Genomic DNA, 24,159 nt, shown 5'->3' on the forward strand with positions numbered 1-24,159 from the left:
ACTTGCTTAGTCTTGACAATATTGATGCTTTGATCAATCCCCCCACCCGTTGTATTTCTAAAAGAAGACAACGGCTAGTAGAAGACGACAATGCCTAGTTTCTTCTTTAAAGTAGGAAACGCTACTTTTCGCTGCGCTGTGGAAAAAAAATGTGGCACACTTGCAAACTTTAAATATTATTTTTTATACAGTCACCATGTAAAAGACAAAAACAAATACGTATGACCCAGCTGATTGAGCTTTTCAAGCTTCATCACAAATTAAAAAGATCTGTAAATACTTGAGATGCTTTTACTTTGAATACCTCCATATGTAGAAAGAAAGCAGTTGTAACAAAAGCAAAGAAACAATTTGGGGAACAAAATGGAAATCTCCGGACACAAATTCAATCATAAAGGTGGACGTGGTAGGCTAAAGAGTGGGAGGAAGTTACGAGGAAATGTGGAGTGACGCGATGAGTGCAAGATGGAAAATAAAGTCACACGTTGGAGCCCCTGAAGAAAAACAAGACACATTAGTCGCAATTTCAAGTAATTGAAGTTGTTTTTTCCAAAACAAACCGAGTGCAGTTGCTGAGGGTACAAAAACCCTCAACAAAAGGCCTAACTTAGGGGTCTCAAACTCAATGTACTTGGGGGCCTGAGCAAGGGTTTGGTTGTGCAAAAGCAAGTTTTCCACAAGACAAACTGATACAAACATATCACTGTTCTCAAATATATTTTTAAACATTTGCTACCCAAAATAATTAATAAAATAATCCATTTGTCACGGTTGCCCCGCCTGTGTGGCGCCAGCTGCGGCTCGTTGACAGATTGGCTTCCCTTCTATTTAAGCTCAGTGCTCTCACTCACCCATTGTCAGTCTGTCAACGAACTTCTGCCCCGCAAGTCGTGGGTTTTAACTCTGTCCGTATGGTTGCTTATTTTCCCAAATAAATCAAAAAAATGGATGGTGTGTTGCCAGTTCGAAAGAGGATTGCATTCAGCTGCTTGGAGCGGCCCGTCGGCGGTTGGGATCTGCAGTACCCCATTTGGCTGTCAGAGAGCGTTAGGGACCCCACGAAGGCAAACCCCATAAAAGAAGACATTTATTAATTTTGTTGGAATTGTGTGTGCCTTAAAACTACACACAGCTAAAGATACCCATTGGTTCAGATGTTTTGCTGCCTCTAACATACAAAAACACCCCAAAAACCATTTGAGATTAGATTAATTCTAAATATATATATAGATTTAAATATATTTAGATTATTCTAATTGTTATGATAACAATTATTATTATTATTATTATTATAACTGTCATTATTTGTTATTATTGTCATTATTGGTGACTGAATGATATTAGGTGATTACTAGCATTATAGAGCCAATAGAGGGGTAAAACTAAATGAATGTGGTAGGATAAAAAGAGTGATGGAAGTGGTGATACTGATGATAATAAAGAGACTTTGAATCCACAGAGCCAATGTGTCAAAAAGTGTTAGTTGTTTGTAAATACACAGAAGAGCTAACTGTGGGACACAATTATTACTCAAGTTAAAGGGTGTAGGATTTGCTTCTTCCTACTCCCTTTCGAACATGTAAGATAACATTGTTCGTGTTTTTTTTTTTTTTCGTTGTTTTGTTTTTGTCATGTTCGAAATAAGAGTTCCATTCGTTCATTAATTCATTTGATTGGTACAATTAGATTACACATAGATAAATAGATTAAATTATATAGATTGTTTTTAAATGACTGATTTTATTTTTCTACCTCTATGAGGCGCTAAATTTAACACAGTTGTCCCCGTAAACTTTGATGTTGAGGCAAGGGCCTCAGACTATCATTCTGCGGGCCGCAATTGGCCCCCAGGCTGTGAATTTGAAACCCCTGGCTGAACTAAAAATTTGACAAATATTAATTCCAGCAAACTCTTTGGAATAGGGATTGACTTTCATTTTATTTTAATACAAAAACAAATCTTGTGAAAAGTCACGTAAAATGACCAAATTTGGTTAGTTAAGACGGTGTGCTTTGAATTGGATGTTATTTAAGAGTCTTTTCTCATCAATTACGTTTAGCAAAATGTTTTTTTGTTGTTTTTTTTAACTCAGACCAGCTTGCCTTATGAATATGTGGAGTACCGTCCTGGACGTGTGTGCATTTTTAATAAAGACACATCATTACTTACTTACTCACTCCAGTATCGTTTTTGAATAATTCACATTAGCATTGTTTTGCTTCTTGTAGAAATTCATAGGTGTATTGTCATTCTTGACAGCTCAAAAAGTATGTATTGTCTGTGTTATTGTGTGTTTTGAGGCCAGAGTTTATTTCCGTGGGACAGCAACAGCCAAATTAGTGATTGAGACAGATGGTGTACCACGGGAAACCTTTGAATGGAGCCGTGTTTTTGTCAGACTGCTGCACAGTGGCCTTTTATCCAGCCTGTCTTTTACAAGCTCAAGATAAATGAAAAACAATGGTGGGCCCTATTGGCGTTTTGAAATGAATGCCATGTTTTTTCTTTTTTTAATCCACAATGGCCAAACAAAGAGGCGATTATCAGCAATTTCAACTATTCAGTTGTCACCTGAGATGCATGTTGATTTCCGATGTCAACAGCCGACATTTGTGACATTTTAACTGAGGGGAAAAAAAAAACTTGGTATTTCACTCGATCATGTCAAGTCAAGTCAAGTCATTTTTATTTGTATAGCCCTAAATCACGAAGAGTCTCAAAGGGCTTCACAGATTGTTACACTATATTACACAAACTATTTAGGTTATTCGTATGCAATGGAGTAGAAGTGAGTTTTAAGTTTAGATTTAAACATTTTCCACTGAGGTTGCAGATCGAATCTCAGGGGGAAGAGCATTCCACAGCACCGGTGCCCGGATGGAGAACGCTCTCGAACCAGCAGAAGACTTCTTTGCTCTCGGGATCATCAGAAGACCAGCACTAGAACTGAAGGCCCAAGGACGCTAAAAAGACTTTTAATAAGTGAACCTGGGAGAGGGTCGAACTGGCAAGTTGTCGGTTTGGCCGCATTCACCACTTGTTTGAGATCATCAAGTGACAGTTCGCTAAAACTAAAACATAAACTTCTATGTGAGACAACATACATGTATATATTTTTTTCATTTTCTGTGTGATAACAAGCAAAATACCCTGCCTGATAGAAGATAGGATTCGACTGCTTGGAGTGGTTGGTGGTCTTGATTTGCAGTACCAATATTTGGCAGCCAGAGGGCGTTAAAAACCCCACATATTAGGCAAACATATTTACAATGTAGTGCTAAGAGACAGCCAAAATTATATTAATAGCGTAATGAAGAAATATTGCATCATAATAATAGAACTATGAAAAGTAGTGCAATAGGATTAGCAGCAACAAATATTCCCAAATAGGTTGCAAGATATATATTTTTACATTTGTGTGTGCTTGTTTAGGGTGGTGATGGCCCTGAGGAAGGAGAATATTGTGCGTTTGATTTGCAGTACCAATATTTGGCAGCCAGAGGGCGTTAGAAACCCCTCATATTAGGCAAACATATTTACAACGTAGTGCTAAGAGACAGCCAAAATTATAATAATACCGTAATGAAGAAATATTGCATCATAATAATAAGGCTATGAAAAGTAGTGCAATAAGATTAGCAGCAACAAATATTCCCAAATAGGTTGCAAGATATATATTTTTACATTTGTGTGTGCTTGTTTAGGGTGGTGATGGCCCTGAGGAAGGAGAATTTTGTGCGTTTGTCACTAAGGGGTGCTATATGATACACACTAGGGGGTATAGGGATCCCATTTCAGTTAGACATTGCATTGATAAAAGGGCCTTTGAATATCCCAGACGAATCTTTTCAGCATGGCAGAATGTTTGGAAATTGTAAATATGTCGTTGGGGCTTTAAATTGAAAATTGTGACACCAGTCCTGCAAATTTCCCAACACACCTTCTAAGTAAAATGGCGGAACATGAGACGGTTGACTAACTTCAGTTCCAGAAAACATTTTTGGGGTGAAAACATTATGTAGGGAAGCAGCCTGGATGGATTTCCACTGAAAAGTCATAAGTCTTTACCTTTAACTGCTGCTTTGGCATTTATAGAGATGGGCAAAGGGGACCTTTTTATTGTCACCTTAAAACACCCAGGTGACATCACCGTTGACTTTTCCAAAATATTGAAGTTTTTTTTTTTTCTAATACATTTTAGCTGACCTTGGGAAAACTTTCAAGGATTGCAGTATCTCCAAAGCTGTAAACTTTTATTAACTTGACTGATTTCTAACACAAGCTAGGAACAGCCTTGGAACATTGTTTAATATGCTTGCTGCGCTTGGGTCAAATGAGTTATCCTATCATTTCCAGTCTCAGCATGCATTTTAAATTATTTCTTCCCCACCCGGGCCCAGGAAGTACAATGACACTGTTGTATGTGCTAGGACTTTTATTTTTCAAATCCTGTATGAAATGTGCCTTGCTTCTCCGGATTTTGAGCAGAAAATTAATCATGCAAATCATCTCGGCGCTCATTTGCATCGGTTGATCATCTTGTACATCCCTTATATGGATGAGGGTGGCGCAGTGTCATTGTCAGCAGGCTGTCAGTGAAATGGCACATGGGTTTTTGCTCCTGGAGGAAATTCCAAGCGTAAGTTGCAACATCTGTTGCATTGTACGTATACGTGTGGGTTGTTAACTTCGCGATTGTCCTGCTAACCCTCGTTTGGATTTCAAATGCGGCTATCATAGGGATTGTGTTGACTGTTTGCTGCAAGTATGATGAGCAATGACCCAGAGCGGTGCTTTTTTGCGTTCTCCATTTGCCCTTGTCCTTTTTGACTCTCCTCCCCGCCACTCCACACCATCACCTTCCTCTTAAACACCCGGCAAGGGACAAACAGAGATTTAGAATGCCTAGCGGTGTGAGTGTATGTGCTCGTCCCCTCACACCGCTGCAAGAACGACCCACTAAAATCATAAGCTGAAGGCTGACAGAGGGACCCCATCAACCTCTGAGCTGTATTCTCTCTGAAGCCATCAATCGCCAGACTAAGGCTAGGCTGCATAATGACATTGTGCTGGTGTACTCTTGCTCTGCTGCAAGACATATCAATGTTAGCTACAATGAGTTTGGCAGTCCAAGGCTCAGGGAAGGGGTATAATGGAGCAATACTGCCCTCTGATGGAACAGAGACTCCACAGCAATTTAAGAAATATCTGCAGCTACTCAGAAACGAGTTTTTTATCCTTCATGTATTGTTTTATTTAAGAATACGAGCTTGTTCTTGTGTTGCCGTATTATTATATTGTCTCAAAGTGTTTTAGCTATTTTTTTACACAAGATAAGTTGTTGTGCTTTAAATAACTTAAACTTAAAGAAATAGAAAAGTTAAGACTCAAAAATGAAAGAATGAATGGCCATGATTGTCATTATACAAGTATAACAAAGGTGTAAGGTTGCTCTTTCAGTGCAAGTAAACAAATTAAAAAGGTAAAAATATGCAAAAGGGTAATTGAAAAAAACTATATTTCTATCTAACCAATCTATTCAACCTTATAGAGAAAAAAAAATCCCGTATCATATCAAACATTATATTTATCATGCATAATGAATATGTGCATATTCACAGTGGCAGTTATACAGAACATTATGCTTAATGAACGTTGTAAATGTGAGTCAGTGTTGTGATGGATCTTGGAAAAAAGCTTTTCCACATTCTAATGTTTGATTATTTTTTGTTCTCAAATGTAGACTACTTATCAACCAAATATTCATTTCCAAAAAGTCAAAACATGTCATTTTAGCCAGACTAATTGCATCAGGTACTTGTAAAATACATTAATAGATTATTTAAAAAAATGGAAAATAAATAAATGCATTATATTTTCTTTAAAAAAGGAAAATTACTAATGCTCCAATACTTAAAATTAAGGATTCCAATACTACATTAAAAACTGTAAAAATCTGCTGTATTTGACATTCCCCTATAAACACTGTTTTGAAGGTGATTTACTAAGAAATTAGTTACAAAAATGTCTAATTTTCAAATTTTTCAAAAATTAGGACCCAGCCTTGTTTGATGCAGCAGCCATCTATCATTCCGTTCAAAATTTGTTTGCCTCAGCAATTTCATTTTCTGGGTTTCCGGAGGATTTCATTTATATAGAATAATGTAATTTCTCGTGTATCCCTCATGAAAATTTGAATATGCATTCAGAGTAAAGCAAAATTAGCGCCTCATGCGCATATGTATATATATGTATATGTGTATATGTATATATGTATATATATATATATATATATATATATATATATATATATATATATATATATATATATATATATATATATATATATATATATATATATATATATATATACAGGGAGTGCAGAATTATTAGGCAAGTTGTATTTTTGAGGATTAATTTTATTATTGAACAACAACCATGTTCTTAATTAACCCAAAAGTCTCATTAATATCAAAGCTGAATATTTTGGAAGTTGGAGTGGGGCTTTTTTAGTTTTAGCTATTTTAGGAGGATATCTGTGTGTGCAGGTGACTATTACTGTGCATAATTATTAGGCAACTTAACAAAAACAAATGTATACCCATTTCAATTATTTATTTTCATCAGGGAAACCAATATAACAGCTCAACATTCACAAATATACATTTCTGACATTCAAAAACAAAACAAAAACAAATCAGTGACCAATATAGCCACCTTTCTTTGCAAGGACACTCAAAAGCCTGCCATCCATGGATTCTGTCAGTGCTTTGATCTGTTCACGATCAACATTGCGTGCAGCAGCAACCACAGCCTCCCAGACACTGTTCAGAGAGGCGTACTGTTTTCCCTCCTTGTAAATCTCACATTTGATGAGGGACCACAGGTTCTCTATGGGGTTCAGATCAGGTGAACAAGGAGGCCATGTCATTAGTTTTTCTTCTTTTAGACCCTTTCTTGCCAGCCACGCTGTGGAGTACTTGGATGCGTGTGATGGAGCGTTGTCCTGCATGAAAATCATGTTTTTCTTGAAGGATGCGGACTTCTTCCTGTACCACTGCTTGAAGAAGGTGTCTTCCAGAAACTGGCAGTAGGACTGGGAGTTGAGCTTGAGTCCATCCTCAACCCGAAAAGGCCCCACAAGCTCATCTTTGATGATACCAGCCCATACCAGTACCCCACCTCCACCTTGCTGGCGTCTGAGGCGGACTGGAGCTCTCTGCCCTTTACCGATCCAGCCACGGGCCCATCCATCTGGCCCATCAAGACTCACTCTCATTTCATCAGTCCATAAAACCTTAGAAAAATCCGTCTTGAGATTTTTCTTGGCCCAGTCTTGACTTTTCAGCTTGTGTGTCTTGTTCAGTGGTGGTCGTTTTTCAGCCTTTCTTACCTTGGCCATGTCTCTGAGTATTGCACACCTTGTGCTTTTGGGCACTCCAGTGATGTTGCAGCTCTGAAATATGGCAAAACTGGTGGCAACTGTCATCTTGGCAGCTGTACGCTTGACTTTTCTCAGTTCACGGGCAGTTATTTTGCGCCTTGGTTTTTCTACACGCTTCTTGCGACCCTGTTGACTATTTTGAATGTAACGCTTGATTGTTCGATGATCACGCTTCAGAAGCTTGGCAATTTTAAGAGTGCTGCATCCCTCTGCAAGATATCTCACTATTTTTGACTTTTCAGAGCCTGTCAAGTCCCTCTTCTGACCCATTTTGCCAAAGGAAAGGAAGTTGCCTAATAATTATGCACACCTGATATAGGGTGTTGATGTCATTAGACCACACCCCTTCTCATTACAGAGATGCACATCACCTGATATGCTTAATTGGTAGTAGGCTTTCGAGCCTATACAGCTTGTAGTAAGACAACATGCATAAAGAGGATGATGTGGTCAAAATACTCATTTGCCTAATAATTCTGCACTCCCTGTATATATAATCTTGTGTAGCATGCACAACCAAGGACAGTTTCCCCCTGATCTAAGACTCACCCTAGGGGTGACAAAATCAGTTTGGCTCAGAAGTCAGATCGGTAAAAGAATGTCAACTCCAAAGATTTAGCTCTGTCTTTCACTTTCTACTAAACTTTATTATTCAGCCTACATTAGTAACCCATCCATCATCTCCACAGCTTATCCTCAGTAGGGTTGCAGGGGTGCTGGAGCCCATCCGAGCTATCTTTGGGCAATGGGCAGGGGACACCTGGTTGCCAGCCAGTCGCAGGGCACACAGAGACGGACGACTCATTCGCTCATTCACACCTAGGGACAATTTGAACTGGCTAATCCACCTGACATGCATGTTCTGGGGAATGTGGGAGTAAACCGGAGGGACCAGAGTAAATCCACGCAAGCATGTGGAGAACATGCAAACTCCACACAGGAAGATTTGAACATTAGTAAACTACCCTACATATTTTGTTGAAAAATGTCAAGGGAACCTTTCTAAACACACCACATTTTTTTCAAAAACAACAATGGGCAAATATTTTCACTGGTTTATTTTAACAGTTGAGTGAATGTAGTTTTGTATCTGAACCAACTCACCAGACTATACCAATTCAACAGTGCCCCCTAGCGGCCAGAGAGAGCATTTAGTTTGCATATATTTTAAAAAATAAATCATGTCTTATGACAGAAATGACCCAAAGACTCGCTTCTTTCTTGACATTCTGAACGGATTTTGGTAGGCCAGATTGAATCATCCAACAGGCGCAAACCGGCCAGCAGGTCTGATGTTTGACATGTTTGCCACATTTCTAGGGATGCCTTGGGACCAATAACAATAAGGTGTCATGTAATTTAAACTGAGTTATAATGCTGTTTAAACTATCAATTTCTGTGCACATGGACCAATTAAGTATTGATCTCTGCCTTAGCAGTTTTAGGTTGACCTGTCCCAACCTTTAGACCTAATTTTCTGCGAAATTTATTTCACACAAACACAAGTAATGGTCTTTATTTTATTGTAAAAATCGTGTGCAATCTTTTTTGTCCAACTAATGCGACTCATTGCAAGCAATCTACACAATCGCAACATTTCAGTGTAACATTGAGGTTTTAATATCGGACTTTCGCAAAGGAGATTTCATAGGATGCCAGTTCCTTATTTTGACTATTATTGCACACTGTTGATTGTTGTTTTGATTTCAACATAATTTTTGCTTTTGGCCAATCGTGTTGCTGTTCATAGATTACACACCCTTTAGGGCTGTTTTTTGTGGCAATTAGTATGAGATTGTGTTCTCTAAGCTGAAAGCCCCTCTCCCACTCTTCCTTGCACATTTAAAATCCATTGATGTCTTCTCTCCTTATTTTAAGTTTCTCCCAAAGTTTAACAAATATACAAACTGTAATAGAAACTTTGATTATCCAATCGGGGGAAAATACTTTGAGCCTCCACAAACTGTGCAGTATATTTTGTTTAATCAACCATAAATGGAAAAAAAAAATCAGCACGCTTTATATGACAAGGAAATAGAGGATTGCAACAAAAATGACTCAAAGAAAGGAGTAATAAATACTGCAAAAATGCAGACAACTAAGAGTGACAACGAAATCACGATTCATTTAATGCATTCATGCATTTTGGCAACACTTTCTACTCATTATGCACGAGGGTTAAGCAAAAAATGAATTATGTCACCCAGCTTGCTACCTCTTCATGCCTGGAAATATATTTTTTTGAAGAAAATCATGTGATACCGCATTAGTTTTGAGTAGCCACTTGTGATAATTACTTGGCAACCATAAGCATTGTGTGACATGTGGGTCATGTTCAGCCGAGATCTTAGTAATTCAGGCCCTAAGTCTATAAACACCACATCGTAAACGTTCTGTTTTAACGACCATGTAGTCAGATGATAAACATCTAAATGCTGATGCGCCTCACGCATCTCATTTATAACATTAATTCATAAGTACAAAACCATTAAGGTAATATAAAACATCAAAACACAGCAAGATAAATCACTCTGCCTTTTGATCCCATACTAAAAATCTGCTATTAGCTTAAGTAACAGCCGTAAATTCAAGACAACATGCAGCTGCTTATTTGCTACATTTTAAGCTTTGGATACGGTGCAGCTTATTCTTTTATTTTTATTTTTTATGTATTTATTTATTTTCATTTTTTACGGCGGCACGGAGAAAATGGTGACCTGCTTTTTTCCACAATGCATTTTCTCTAAATACAAAGCACAGCGTCTGGGGCACTTTAAGAGAAATTGGTCTGTTTTTGCCAACATTATTCATATCAAACATAACAGGAACAATTCAATACTTACAACATGTATTTATATAACCCCTTAGTGGGAGGTGGCCAGAGTCAAGAAGACACTCACATTCTTATTTTCTTTTGCGAGATTATTACAGAGGAGGGGATTCCAGGCCCCCTCGCTCAACCCAACCTTTGTGTCATGGGAGTGACTTAACCCTCCAATTTCAACTCTAAATGCCGAGCGGCAAGCATTGAGGGAATGGTTGTTTTTGGTTTAATATATATATGCAAGGGGAGAAAATGCAAATATATATTTGCATGTTCTCCCCGTGCTTGCGTGGGTTTCCTCCGGGCACTCTGGTTTCCTACCACATCCAAAAACAGTACTTTAGGTTAATTGGCCGGTCCGAATTGTTGCTAGGTGTGAATGAGCGAGTGAACCGTGCCCACTGCCTGAAGATAGCTTGGATGGGCTCCAGCACCCCCGCCACCCTACTGAGGATAAGCTGTGCAGATCATGAATATATATATGTATACACTTGGCACACTTTCACATTTTTGACTCTTTCTGTGAGATTGATACAAAGGACGGGATTCCCAGCCCCTTCGCTCAACCCAACTTGCAACACATCATCTCGTTGGGAGTCACTAGGTGACCAAACCCCCCAATTTCAACCCCTAATGCCAAGTGCCAAGCAGGAAGGCAATTGGTACCAATGTTGTGGGTCTTAGGTATGACCCTCCCAAGGCTCGAACGGCAATGCCACCATTCTCTTTACCAATGTTTTTATTATGCCGGGTAGCGATAATATTGTCAGACTGATCTGTGGTTGAGAAAGGTTAGGGACCACTGCATTATATCATGGCGGTTCCACAGCATTTACTTTTCTCTATGTTTTGTTAACACGACTAGGATATTGGAGCTTCAGCAGAATGGCGACATGGACATCCTCAAGCTAAAGTGGTGGCCCAAGGACAGCCACTGCGAATTGTATAACGCAGCGCAGTCCAGGCAAAGTAATGCCCTCGACATCCACAGCTTCGCCGGTGTTTTCTGCGTCCTGGCGGCCGGAGTGGTGCTCTCCTGTCTCATTGCCATAGTGGAAAGCTGGTGGTCACGGCGGAAGGGATCTAGGGTCCCCTCCAAAGAGGTAAGCAAATGGTTAGGAAACGGACAGGCTGAAAATGTTTCCATGTGTAGAAGAATCAATTTTAATTTTTTTAACCTCAATTGTGTTATCCGTGCTCAATTCGTGCTCCTGCCTCAAAATGTGGCGAGAGCACTCAATATCGTTACAGCGCTGGTAATCGACCAATTAGTTTAATTCGGTGGCGGTGATATCGTTAAAAGTTGCAACAAACAGCCCGGGGCCTTTTTTTTTCAAGAAAAGCTGCAATTTTCCATGACCATATTGGAGTCCAAAATGGTGACTCACAACATTAAACATGGATATTTACACTGCCGGCATCGCTCTCTTCAAAAACACTAGCACCCTGTAAATTAGCAGCAGCGCTGTGAAATTTCCAATCAGCCCCTTTGTGCTTGATCACCTCAGCAGGCATATCAATTGAGGCAATCAAAGTGTTTTCCCCGAGCATCTTCATGATGGAAAGCCTGTGGTCCTCCCAATGCAGAAGCATTACTTGCTCTGCCGGAAAATAGATGGCATAAATCCCCCCAAAAAAGCCTAATGGCGGAAGATTTACTTGCTTTTACGTAGATTAAAATCACAACCTTTGTTCATTCTCCAAACATTAGCATTAGCCGGATACCTTTAAAACTCTCTCTCTCTGACTCTCTCTCTCTCTCTCTCTCACTCTCTCACGCGTTCTAGTTCTTTCTCTCTCTTTCTTGCTCTCTCTCGTTCTAGTTCTTTCTCTCTCCCTTGTACTATATATTTCTCTCTCTCTCTCTATCTCTCTCTGTCTCTCTCTCCTGCTCTCTTGTTTTAGTTCTTTCTCTCTCTCTTGTTCTGTTTCTTTATCTCTCTCTCTTTCTCTCTCTCTCTCTCTCTCTCTCTCTCTCTCTCTCTTTGTATTTTCCCTTATCACTTTATCTCTCTCGCTTGCTCTCTCTCCCTTTCTCTCTCTCTCAGCTTCTCTCTATCTTGTTCTATTTCTTTCTCTATCATGTTCCAATATCTTTCTCTCTCTTGTTCTCATTTTATTTTTCTGTCTTTCTCTCTTTTTTTTTCTTATCGCTTTGTGGTCTCTATGTTTTTCTGTCTGTCTGTCTGTCTCTCTCTCTCTCTTTTTTTAAATATATAATATGTGTATGTATGTTTCCCTTAAAAACTAGAGTCCTGGGGGCACCATTTCCTGTGGTGTGTCTTGGGCAAGTACAACCTGGTGACGCCCATCCCTTTACAGGCCAATGAATGTTTTCACCTGGTCTTGAACAGGGATATATATATATATATATATATATATATATATATATATATATATATATATATATATATATATATATATGATACTTATAATACTTATAATATATATTACTTATAATACTTTTTTCACTTTCGCTCTTTCTCCCTCTTTCTTGCTATTTATTTCTCTTTCTCTATCCTTTTCTCTCTCTTGGTATGTTTTTCTCTCTCACACTCACTCCTTCACTCGCTCTGTCTCATTCTCTGTCTCACTCTCTGTCTCACTCTCTTTTGAACTTGCTTGTGACAGGTCAATATGTGTGGCGTCATCTCTGTGACGTTTGCTTACCACAAACAATTTGAAAGTAAAAGTTTGGCAAGGGTTTACCGTATATTTAAAAAATATAGGGTATTATATTTAGTAGCATAATACATTTTCAAAATAAAGTAATTGGGTGCATAATGTTTGATTATTGTTGATAATCTATAATTATTTTAAAATGTAAAGAACAGTTAGGGCGCCGATACAGCTCTTTTCAGTGAGTCGAGTCGAAAGAATCGGTTTTCCAAAAAGAGCCAGAATTCCAACACTGGTGCTGAGTAGAAGTAGTTGACTTGGAAATGTAAACATAATAATCCAGCCTCAGATCGATTAGAGCAAATGCAATTATAGTTGAAATAATTTGTTCACTCATCCAGAGGCAATTAAGAATTTTGTTCCAGAATTTAATAAACTAGTTTGAAGTGGCTTGTTTAAACCCATAACATGTTGCCTTCAGGTTAAGGAAATAGGTCAGTGGAGATAATTAGGGTTAAAGGTTCTGGAGGTGGAATAGAGTTGCTTATTAGCATTTGTGTAATTACTTTTGGGACACCAAATAACCTACTTCAGCACCTTTAGCACTAATTAATGCCACCTTTAATCCAACTAAGGATGGATATCTTACTAGAAGGAGGTTTTATTGATGTTCGGTTGTACTTTTATGCGTCCTTCGTCCTGTTAATTGTTGAATTCTACTTGCTGTCAATGTGGATTCCTCTATAGAAAACTGCACAGCCCTGAATGCACAAGCAGGAGCTGAAGGACACATGCAGCCTCCGCCTCTCCTTATTGGCAGTCCCTTCGGCGAATGCACTTACAAAAAGCTTCAGTACTGAACACGGGGAAACGTGTTTGACAGCCGGCCAATGGCAATTTAGTTGCCACAATATTATGGCTGTCATAATTTCATTATGCTCTTGTCTTATTGCTCCGCTAAATCAAGTTAAGCAAATGAAATAATTACCTCACATGCCCCTTGCTCATTAATTACACACTCAGCGTGACTGGGACATGTACATAATGTTCCATTTGGAAGAAGGGATCGGGCACTAAATTCAAAAATTAAGACAAATTGTGACCATAGCCTGACTCGCTATTAAATGTATTGTAAATTGTAATACAAGGTTAGAGAGCTCAATTTTCTAATTGCGTGGTATCATTAGAACCTGTGTTTACAATTTTCACATCTACTTACTTTTTTCGTTTTGGTTAATAACGAATGAAGCTTTATTTTCAGCACCTTCTCTAAAACTGCCTTTAATAAACAATCCATGTTTCTGACTGGGGACAGAAGATTTCCAGTAGTCCGACTATATAAAGCCATGTAAACACACAAAATTAACAGATGGTCTTGGTCCGATTGCAAGTATTCAGATTGCTATGGTCATTTTATTTACTGATTACACATTCATGTCATGCATTCAAGTAATCCGATTGCTGGTAATCAAGCGCAGTTCATACTTCTGTGATATATTTTTTTCTGCAAAGCAATCTGTTCTTGCAATGGAGAGCTGAATGATACATGCTTACTCACTTGCTCGCTAAAATTGCCTTGAGAATTGTTTTTTTTTTCTGGGACAGTTTTATTTTCTGCCCCTATGGGCAAAATACTACGGTCGACATATTTTGGGGGTCATTTATATCTATTCTTATATATTGTAAGTCTTTGTACATCTTGTAACCATACAAGACGCAGCAATGGAGCTCACTTTTGGAGCACGAGGAAACAAGCACAATACTTTATTGAATTTGGTGAGTAGGATGAAAGAAATAATCCTTAATTTTAAAGGACGCTGCGTATTATCTGACACTACATATAACAGTAGGGTATATTGCAACCAACTACAAATGCTACAAGACACAGGGAAAAATACAAACTACAGAGACGTAAAGAGACAAAAAAACATAATTTTGCATCTCAGTTTTTCGCCAAGCCTTTCGTAGCAACAAGCTGGTGGAAAATAATGTCAGCTCCCTCTAGGTGAAGCTCATATTATCTCAAATACATATTATATCCTGCATTTTGAAAAATTTACATTTATGTGATATTTATTGTATTCTTGCTCTTTTTTCAATGTGTATTTTTTTAGGAACTAGGTGTTTTTACAAGTAGGAAGCACTAAATACTACACAGTGACCCTTTAATGTTCTTAGGTTTGGAGGTTGATCCAAAAAGCAAACCATGATAAACTGCAAAACAAAATATATTTATTTATTTATTATTAAAGGGGGAATAAAATAAATGTAAGTTACTTGAATCAACTTATAACAAAACAGCAATCAAACGTTTAAAAATGAAAGTAAGCGGAGAATTATTTATGAACTAAAGAGACAACAATAGACACCTGGACAAGACACAGGTTCCAAACCAAAAAGCAAAACACATTTGAGAAGTAGTGGAACAATGAATACACGGATAAAATTAAGAAATAATAAATAAACTATTATCTGTTTTGCATATTATTGCCCACTGACATTCCCAATGTAGTATTGCAAGAAAAAAACAAGCCTCAAAAATATATAATATAGTGAATCCATTTTAACATGTTCATTTTGCATGCTCCAGGAAACACGCCTGACCGCCCCTTGAAGTTCCCTGCTCAGTTAGCAGCTTTAATCTGTCATTCAGACCGGTAGTCATGTCAGCGGCTGAGCATTTACAAAGACACCCAGCCCTCGCCTGAGGTCAAAATTATATTCACTACCGTGGAGCTCAGTCCTATAACCCACCTTACACCCCCTACTCGCCATGAAGAATGAGGAATCAACCCCCAACTGAGCCTGGGAGAGAGTCACAACAAGAACAGAATGGACAGATTTCTGCTTGTCTTTAATTGGGAACTTAGTTGTTTCATTGTGGTCACAGACAGTGAGAAAAAAATCACTTCCTGTTTCTTTTTCATAAAAAAAGCGTGTTTCAAAAACAATGTTTATTAGAGAAAGCTGACTTTGAGAATTGTTACCATGGTAGTGACACCGTTAAACAAGTCAGCCAATGCTTGTTTTTGATACATGACCCCTGACATTCATTTTTGACCCTGCTGGTTTTTGGTTCCATCGATTGCTTTTTTAAAATTTGCATTTGTTTAATGCCATCCGCCCCTTAAAGTTAAACAGTGAACAAATTTTCCTGCTGCAATCTCGCTATATCTGCTATATTCAGGCACCCTTGCATGTGTTCCTGGAGGTACACATATAACAGCAAAGTGTGGTTGACCTGATTTTTTCACGCATGGGCTGGGAAAGGCTGGGTTAGTTACCTATATTGTGCAGTGAATACACTCTTGGCATGAAAGTAACTGTGTTCTGCATATTGAACTCATTGCAGAGGAGTATTTGAAGTCATTTGGGTTATATATACAATACTTTCTCAAAAATGTAACATCACAAGCGCACTTGATCAATATCAAGTTCAGGTTAAGCGCACAGTAGAAGTAGAGATGTATACTTGTATGTATACTACTTTGATGCTTAAATTGATACTAAGTGGAGCAAAATAGCATACTTAAAAATCAGTTTCTTTCAACTTTTTTTGAGCCAAGGCACACTTTTCAAGAAATTGATCTCAAAGCACACTCCCTATGTAATGTTTAAAATATTTCAAATGTATGAAATTAAACTGATTTGATTTACATATAGTCATCTAATATCAAAATGTTTTTTTTTTAACTTTTAAACTGTCAAGTTTGGCAACCTAAACCTAAATGACTAGGCACTATGATATTCAACATAGGGAATACATTTTTTTTTTCATAAAGAGACACTGTATTATTTGTCCAATAGAGGTCACTCTATTGTGTAGTGTAACCAAATACCAGTGATTCAAATCACAACGAGGAATCCCAACTACGACAACTTAAAGTAATCAAACCGCACTATTTCCTTCTCGTTTTTTAAATGTCCTGGAGAAATCAACGAATGCACATGAGGCTTGTTTAGCGAGAAAACCGAACATTCAACTCCAAAGTTTTTTGCGGCACCAACAAAGAAAAAAATTATCAAGGATGGAGAAACTTTGCAATATCAAGAATGGAGAAACTTTGCATGCGCTAGAATATGCACAACATCAGAATGGGTTCACAAACACAAGTAATCTTAAATGGAGGAATAACCAAACAATTTTGTTCTGACTTCTAGCAGTCGGACTTAAACCTTAATTAGACGTCTGCACATGTTTACATGGCTTTACATAACTGGAATACTGGAAATAGTCTGATTTCAATGTAAACGTACGCATGTTGTTATATATTTTTCATTTATTCCCTGGTTAAAAAAACTGTAGACTATTTTTTTTTTTCAACATTGGTGAAAACGGGAATCGAACCTGGAACGCGGGAATGAGAGCACTGATGATGACATAGGAGATGGCATTCAATTTTATTTCATCATTACACTATTTTGCTATGGGATAGCAAAAACTACCTGTAGTTGACATGGTCCACACAAAAACACATACAAACACACCAAGCTACTGCACTTCACCAATCATTCCGGCTTGTGTTTATCAAATGAATGCTCAAATCAAGTATACCATGAACATTTGTAAATCGTCTACAGGGTCTGACCCTTATGTGTTTCATCCAGTAACTCACTAAAATCATATCTACAAACTGACAAAAGCCCAAACCCCACACACCCCATTGCGCCAAAAAAAAGCCTATCCCAATTCATGACTGCTCATATCAACCATTGACTAACCTGTGGTTGTTTCTTCTGCATTCTCTCTAAAACATGTCTGTGTATACTGTTCTTTGATATGCATAACGTTTGCTGCATCGGTATGTCCTCACCTGTGTTTGTGGTTTATAGTTCTTTGTGGAATGGCGGACATTGTCATCTGCGGATCGGCATCTTGGTGTTAACATTCGTTAGCCGTAGGGCTTACACAGTACAATCAATCATACAATGTAGTGCACCTTAGAAAAGATCATGGATCTCACAAACAGGCAAAAATATTTGGCTATTCATTCTATGTCTAATATTCGCTACTGAACATGAAAGATTTTCTACCCAAACATCAACTTTGCCATTGGTTTAGTGGTCTAATTTCACTACCATACATGTATGAATTTGACTTGCGTAGAGCATCATTTTAATCTAGAAAGTGAAGTCAACCCAAAAGTTGGAATTGTCTGAGGTTGGGGTTTTCAACCTTTTTTTGAGCCAGGGCATGTTTTTTACATTGAAAAAAATTTGCGGCACACCACTTACCAAAAATTTTATAAAATGACACTGAACAGTATGTTTAATTACAATATAATTTATAACACCCCCAGTTTTTACAGCACAGACACTGGACATTGATATATTATTTGCAGAAAATGATTCAAAAATGTATTATAAAATTAAAAATTTTAAAAATTGACATTGGATAATTTCTTATGGCACACCTGACGATCTCTTACCGCACACTAGTGTGTCGCGGCACAGTGGTTGAAAATCACTGGTTGAAGGAGCAAAATAAATCTTCTGCATCCATCTCAAAGAGTAGCCTCTGAGTCACCTGTCAAGTGAAGATGGCATCACAGTTGCTCGGGCCTCACATAAGAACCAATCTAGGCTCCGTTTTACAACTTAGATGCAAAGTAATTGGTTTTCTCCTGAACCTTTCAGAGCTGTGACATCGTTTTCTTTCAACAACTGACAAAATGGCTGCGCTTAGAGATTGATTAAAGAAAACACAATATCAACTAGCCATTTTTAGAGTAATGGGGCTGCATAGAAAAATACTGAGAAATTTTGGATTTTACTTCCTTTTTATCAAGTGCAACAAGTAGTGATATATATCGTATTTATTTGAGTATAGAGTGTGCACAAGTACGATGCGGACCCCTAATTTTCAATAAAAATGATGACACATTTGATCATTCAATATCATGTTTTTAAATATGACTCTCCTCTGCGCTTTAGCTATCAAAAACAGTATACTTGTTTTAGATTGTCTACGCAATTGATTTGAATATTGTTACCCAAAAAAATGTTCGTGTCTTATAGGTCAAGATCTGTCCTTGCATTCTATGTTTAGCAATCGTGGTTAGCGATACCTTCACTTTATATCTTGATATCTTGCTCAAATACTCTCATTTACTAAAGATGTCACCCCAGCCCCTGTTTTATAAAACACACCCAAACTTTCAGTCCTTATTAAGTCAAATATTTTGCTATATAAATCTCAATAAATACAGTAGGGAATATGGATGGATAAATCTAGCAAGGAAAACATGTCTGGTTCCCGTTTAGCAGCAACTTTATGTTGGCTGGCCTATGCTACCATTGATTTACCTCAACTTTTTATATTGTCTTCTTTAGACGCAAAAATTGTTACAACAATGCCTCTACCAGTGGGTTATTTAGCACTACATGGGTAAACTGTTATATTTGGTCAATGTACTGTACTATTAATTGAGATACTTTGTCTAGATAAAAAGTGTTATTATATGTCAAGACACCAAGTTGCCCTGAAAATACTTTGGGACAAGGCATTGTTTTTATAAATATATATATCTCATTTCATTCTTGACCAGGCAACAATTGTTTTATATGTTTGGCCTTTTAAATGTTAGAAAGTTTTATATGAAGGAGGTCTGGCGCTGGAGTAAACAAAATCCCTAGCTCTTGTTCTGAAATCTGACCGGGAAGTTAAATGTCATTGTCAGAGCTCCTCCATAACTTTAACATCAACGGTACGACCATGTCTGATATGTCATACGGTCAATTTGGATTTAGCATGAGCAGAATGAACGTTCCTCGTTACGGCACTGGTTTGGCACATTTGCCTATTTAAGTCATTGTCTGCTCATCCTAACTCTGTGGATTGATTTGTGTCAATGTAGCTAAAAACTCTCATATTGCCTTGTCTTGTTTTGTTTCTGTAGATAAGTACTCTGTGTTGAGGGTTGTAGCGGGCAAGGGGAGAGAGACAGGGCGCAATACAAAATGCCATTTAAACGTCTCCCCTTTGCAGGTATATAACGACCGTGTGAATGTCTTTTTGAGGACATGACACAGGTCGAGCTGCTTCGCCCGCATGCACTGACTGACTGCCGTGTCTCTCTTCTTGCTCAACCCCCTACTGTTTTTTCTCCTATTGACTTCTCTTTGCCACCTTATCATGCCGCCACCTGCCTGATCTCATCTGCCACTCATCACTTCTTTGTCTTTGCCCGCTCTGCTGCTCTCTCCCACTTTTTTCTTTTTCATCTTTAAACCCCTTGCATGCAAACAAACCTGACGTCTTCCTCCGGCATGCCACAACACCCCAGAATAAGGAAGACGGCCCACCCCCCAGGCAGGAGGCTGACCGCTGCCCACACGACCCCAACGAGCGCCCCGGGGCTCAGACCCAGAACCTGAGCTTGAACACGTCCAATTCCACAGGCCCCATTTCAACCCGTTACCAACCCCCGGCGTGTTGCGATATCCCCTGCGCCCTGATCGTTCAGCACTCCTATGAACCCAGCAACCCGTCAGAGCTGGCCCCCAAAATGCGCATGACCACCTTCACTACCTCACCCCCAACCCCAAGGTTATACATACAGTAGAACATATTTGTTAAATTGCGCTTGCTTGCATAAAAGATCATCTTGAACTACTGGTAAAGCGTGTTTCCCTCACTATTTATGTACTGTAATACAGTGCAGCTTTTTGGCCTCTAGAGCAGTGGTCAGCAACCTCAGGGCAACAGACCAGTACTGGTGCTTCAGTACCACACAGAAAGATAAAAAAGTTAGTCAGTTAACAAATACCGTCGACTATTTTTTTCCCACATTGGTGGCAACGGGAATCGAACCCAGATTTTGGCAGGGATAGCGGCGTTGATGAGATTAGTCAATGGTTGTACAACCTTCTTTTGAATAAACGGATTCCCATAATGCTCCAGTACAATGTTGCACTACTTGCAGTTTCAAAATGGTTCAAAAGGTGAAACAACATTTTACTGTGAGTTAAAATAGTGTGATGATGAAATAAAATCGAATGCCTTTCCCGTGTCATCCAGATCCCTAATAGTCTAGTAATAACACAGTCGAAAAAGCCTTGTTACAGTCGTTAGTATTATTGTTACCATTACTAATGTTATTTGTGAGCCAGGATGCAAAGATATTGTCAGACATTAAACAGCTCGTGGTATAGAAAAGGTTGCCAACTACTGCTCTATAGGACACGGTCTCTCTACGGAGGGTCAAACTAGAGCTGTATTTTTCTTAGCAAATCCAATGCAATATGTTGCACATTATACTTGAGTCACCAAAGTTATGCCTTTAAGTTAAAGCTACCGATTCAGAACGGCCAACAAAAACACAACTGCCACCGCCTTTCATGTGATCCCAGACTCCTCTTTCACATCCATTTGTTTTGTTACAACACCAATTCTTGAAACCCCTTGGCACACTTTTGTGTTGAATTGTTCAGTGTTTATATGATGGTGGCAAGAAAAGCATTAGCACCCTGCCGTCCGTCCTCTACTACCAACAACCGCCCCCTCCGTTAGACAGCAACAGGGAGGTGACCTTGGTCCATGAGCGTCAAACTTAGGGCCCAAGCCCCCGCCGGAAGCTCCCCTGACCCAACGAACACGGTCAGTAAATTTGTTGTGACCCTCCCATGATGTGATGTGACAACCCAACTTTTCCCTGTCGCCTACCTCCGTGAGCACTAACTCATATATAGAACATTGCACACCCAGTCCTCCCCGGTCCCAATGACGTCGCCCCTCACCTACCTCATAGCAAACGGTTCCAACCGGCAACAAACCCTGCTGGCTTGCCCAGCAACAGCATGAAACATGTCCACTTAAGTGTCACAGTCCTTAGGATTTTCGATGAAATATTTATTTGACCATGGATGGATAGATACTTAAGCGTTCTTGCATTTTCTAACATGGGACCTTTGAATGGTATTAAGTTTTCAGTGGAACCTCCAAAGTTGAACAAAGTTTTTTTTCTTAGATGTGAACCATTTTTTTCGGACTCAAATATAATATATAATTTGATGCTTTTTTTAAAATGTTTTAAGTAAAATGAATTGAAATCCTGCAGATAGGTTTTATATTAAATACACCTTTCGTCCAATCGTCCAATATCAAGAAATAAACAACAATACAAACACTGTAATAACTGCATGTTTTTCCATTCAACATTAGCATAGTGTTCTAAGATACGATACATGTCAAAACAACCATCCTTTTTGCATCTTCGCTTTTGCCTCATCAGTATTTTAATGCTCTAAAGAGGATTTCGGTTTGTTGACAGCAGCAGGCAAACTAACTGAAAGTAAAGATGGCCAAAAAAATGTTTCGGATTCAATCTTCAAACACAATTTAAGGATGGATGTAGCATTATTTAAGTGTGGTACGATAAATATCATGATAGTCCCTCAAGCTGTGATAATTATCACAGTATTTTGGATGGATTATCTAGGTATCAAAGGATTAAAACACTATGCAAATTGTGAAAACAAAAATGCATTTGAATTAATATTGTGTTTTGGAACCAAACGCTCATCCTAAAATAACAAATGATAAGTTTATAGTCAGTATACTTCAAAAAGCTGAAGTCAACTAAAATTAGCAAAAGAAAATGTTAGGGGGACAGATATTGAACGGCACTCAACTACCTGCAGAACGGTGCTTGGTCACAAAAGGAATACAAACATGCCCTTTTAACAGATTTGCTGCTTTTATCATGGCATGACGACAATCCATTTTGACCTTTTTAATATCACACTATCGTAATATCACTGTGATGAAGTGCAGTTATGTTGAATCATACAGACATGAATAGTATGTATGAAAGTACTATGGAGAGAGATACAAAATATGTATTGATTCGTTTCAGGACACATCCAACACATACTCAAGAATTTAAAACCCTTATTCACTCCATAAAAATTTAAGAAGCAAATATGACAATAAGTGTCCAAACCTAATTGAGGACAGGTCTTTTTGTATTCAACCTGTCATTCTTTTTTCTTTTTGGGATAGGTGACAACATTTTTTATGTAATGTTTGTTACAACATGCTGGAGAGAAAGAATAAGTATATCGTAATCCGGAAAAAAATTATGTATGAAGGTAGGCAGGTGGTTAGGTAGGTAGGTAAGTGTAGGTGTGTATGTATTAATGGATGGCTTTATAAAATTTGCAAAAACATGATCGATCAAAAAGGACACTTTTTTCAAAGAGGAGTGAAGGAGGCTTTACCACTCCCTACTATCTATCTGTGCATGCGACTTCTCCAAAAACATAACAAATCAAAACCATATGTGGCCCATAAAATATCCTATTGAGTATTAAAACTTTGGGATTTTACTCCCCTTTCATTTTTATTAATTTGTTTTAATTGTTTATTGACCTAACTCAATATATCAAAATCTAGCTTCATTTGCCTTGGTTGAAATGATTTTGCTATCTGTACGGGGCTTTTTATGCAAGTGCTATCCTTTGTTTCCAAGATATCTATGTTGAAAAATTAGATTTTACCTGCATGTACACAACCCTTTTGAACCATTATTGTAAAAGGTACCTGGGCATATTTTTTTCCAAACAGTACCTTTGAAAACGGAAACAAACTTTAAAATAGAAGAGATCCTAGAGACAATACTGTAGTGTAATCACACATTTAAAACTGGCATCAGACGAATGTATTTGGGTTTGTGGGTTCCACAAAGAGGGAGCGAAGATTTGAAAATACCATTTGGGAATTATTTCAGCTATTAATAGGAAGCATAGTTAGAAGCATGGACTTTTACTTGATGTTTAGTCTCTTATTTTTAATTCTAATTAGAACGCCTATCAGTGGTTGCAGAAAAATCCTCAGAATTACTGCATCTTTATTTCAGCTGGTTAAAAAAACTTGGGAAGAAAGCGGCTTACACCACAGAAGCATATAGAATTTAGAGGAGATGGGCATATATATATATAAAATATATATACATATATATATATATATAAAACCACTCGCTAATCATGAGGGTTATGGTCAACAAAATAACCTGTGTTAGGTGAAATCTGTGACAATTAAATGCACGGTTTATTGGGAATTAACATTTTGGGTTGCAAAGTCAAACCTTAGCCAAACAGAATGTAGAACACAATGCACAATGCAAATCTGAGAAGTAGCAAAACCCTAAAAAGTAAACCGCGTTATGGAAAGGAAACACTATACAGACGCTGCTCTACTTGCGAAAAAGTTACGTTCCGGACAATTGTTCGTAAGTTGAATTGTTTCGTAAGTTGCTTCAGTGCTATATT

The 24,159-nt window shown here is 38.1% G+C and overlaps 1 protein-coding gene across 3 annotated transcripts in view; it reads left to right on the plus strand.

Moving 5' to 3' along the window:
• grid2 (glutamate receptor, ionotropic, delta 2) overlaps nt 1-24,159 on the plus strand; it is a 669,082-nt gene that overhangs the window by 636,934 nt on the left and 7,989 nt on the right. The window contains exons 15-16 of one of the 3 annotated variants that reach the window (XM_088336090.1): nt 11,135-11,372; nt 20,175-20,437. In XM_088336090.1, the coding sequence (XP_088192216.1) occupies nt 11,135-11,372; nt 20,175-20,437 (501 nt within the window). Of the gene's footprint in view, nt 1-11,134; nt 11,373-20,174; nt 20,504-24,159 lie in introns of those variants that run through there. The other 2 variants (XM_088336092.1, XM_088336089.1) reach the window with 2 other exon arrangements.

Source organism: Urocampus carinirostris, chromosome 5 (assembly GCF_059441175.1).
Source record: "Urocampus carinirostris isolate Australia breed hairy pipefish chromosome 5, RoL_Ucar_1.0, whole genome shotgun sequence".
In the NCBI taxonomy this organism is placed as follows: Eukaryota; Metazoa; Chordata; class Actinopteri; order Syngnathiformes; family Syngnathidae; genus Urocampus; species Urocampus carinirostris.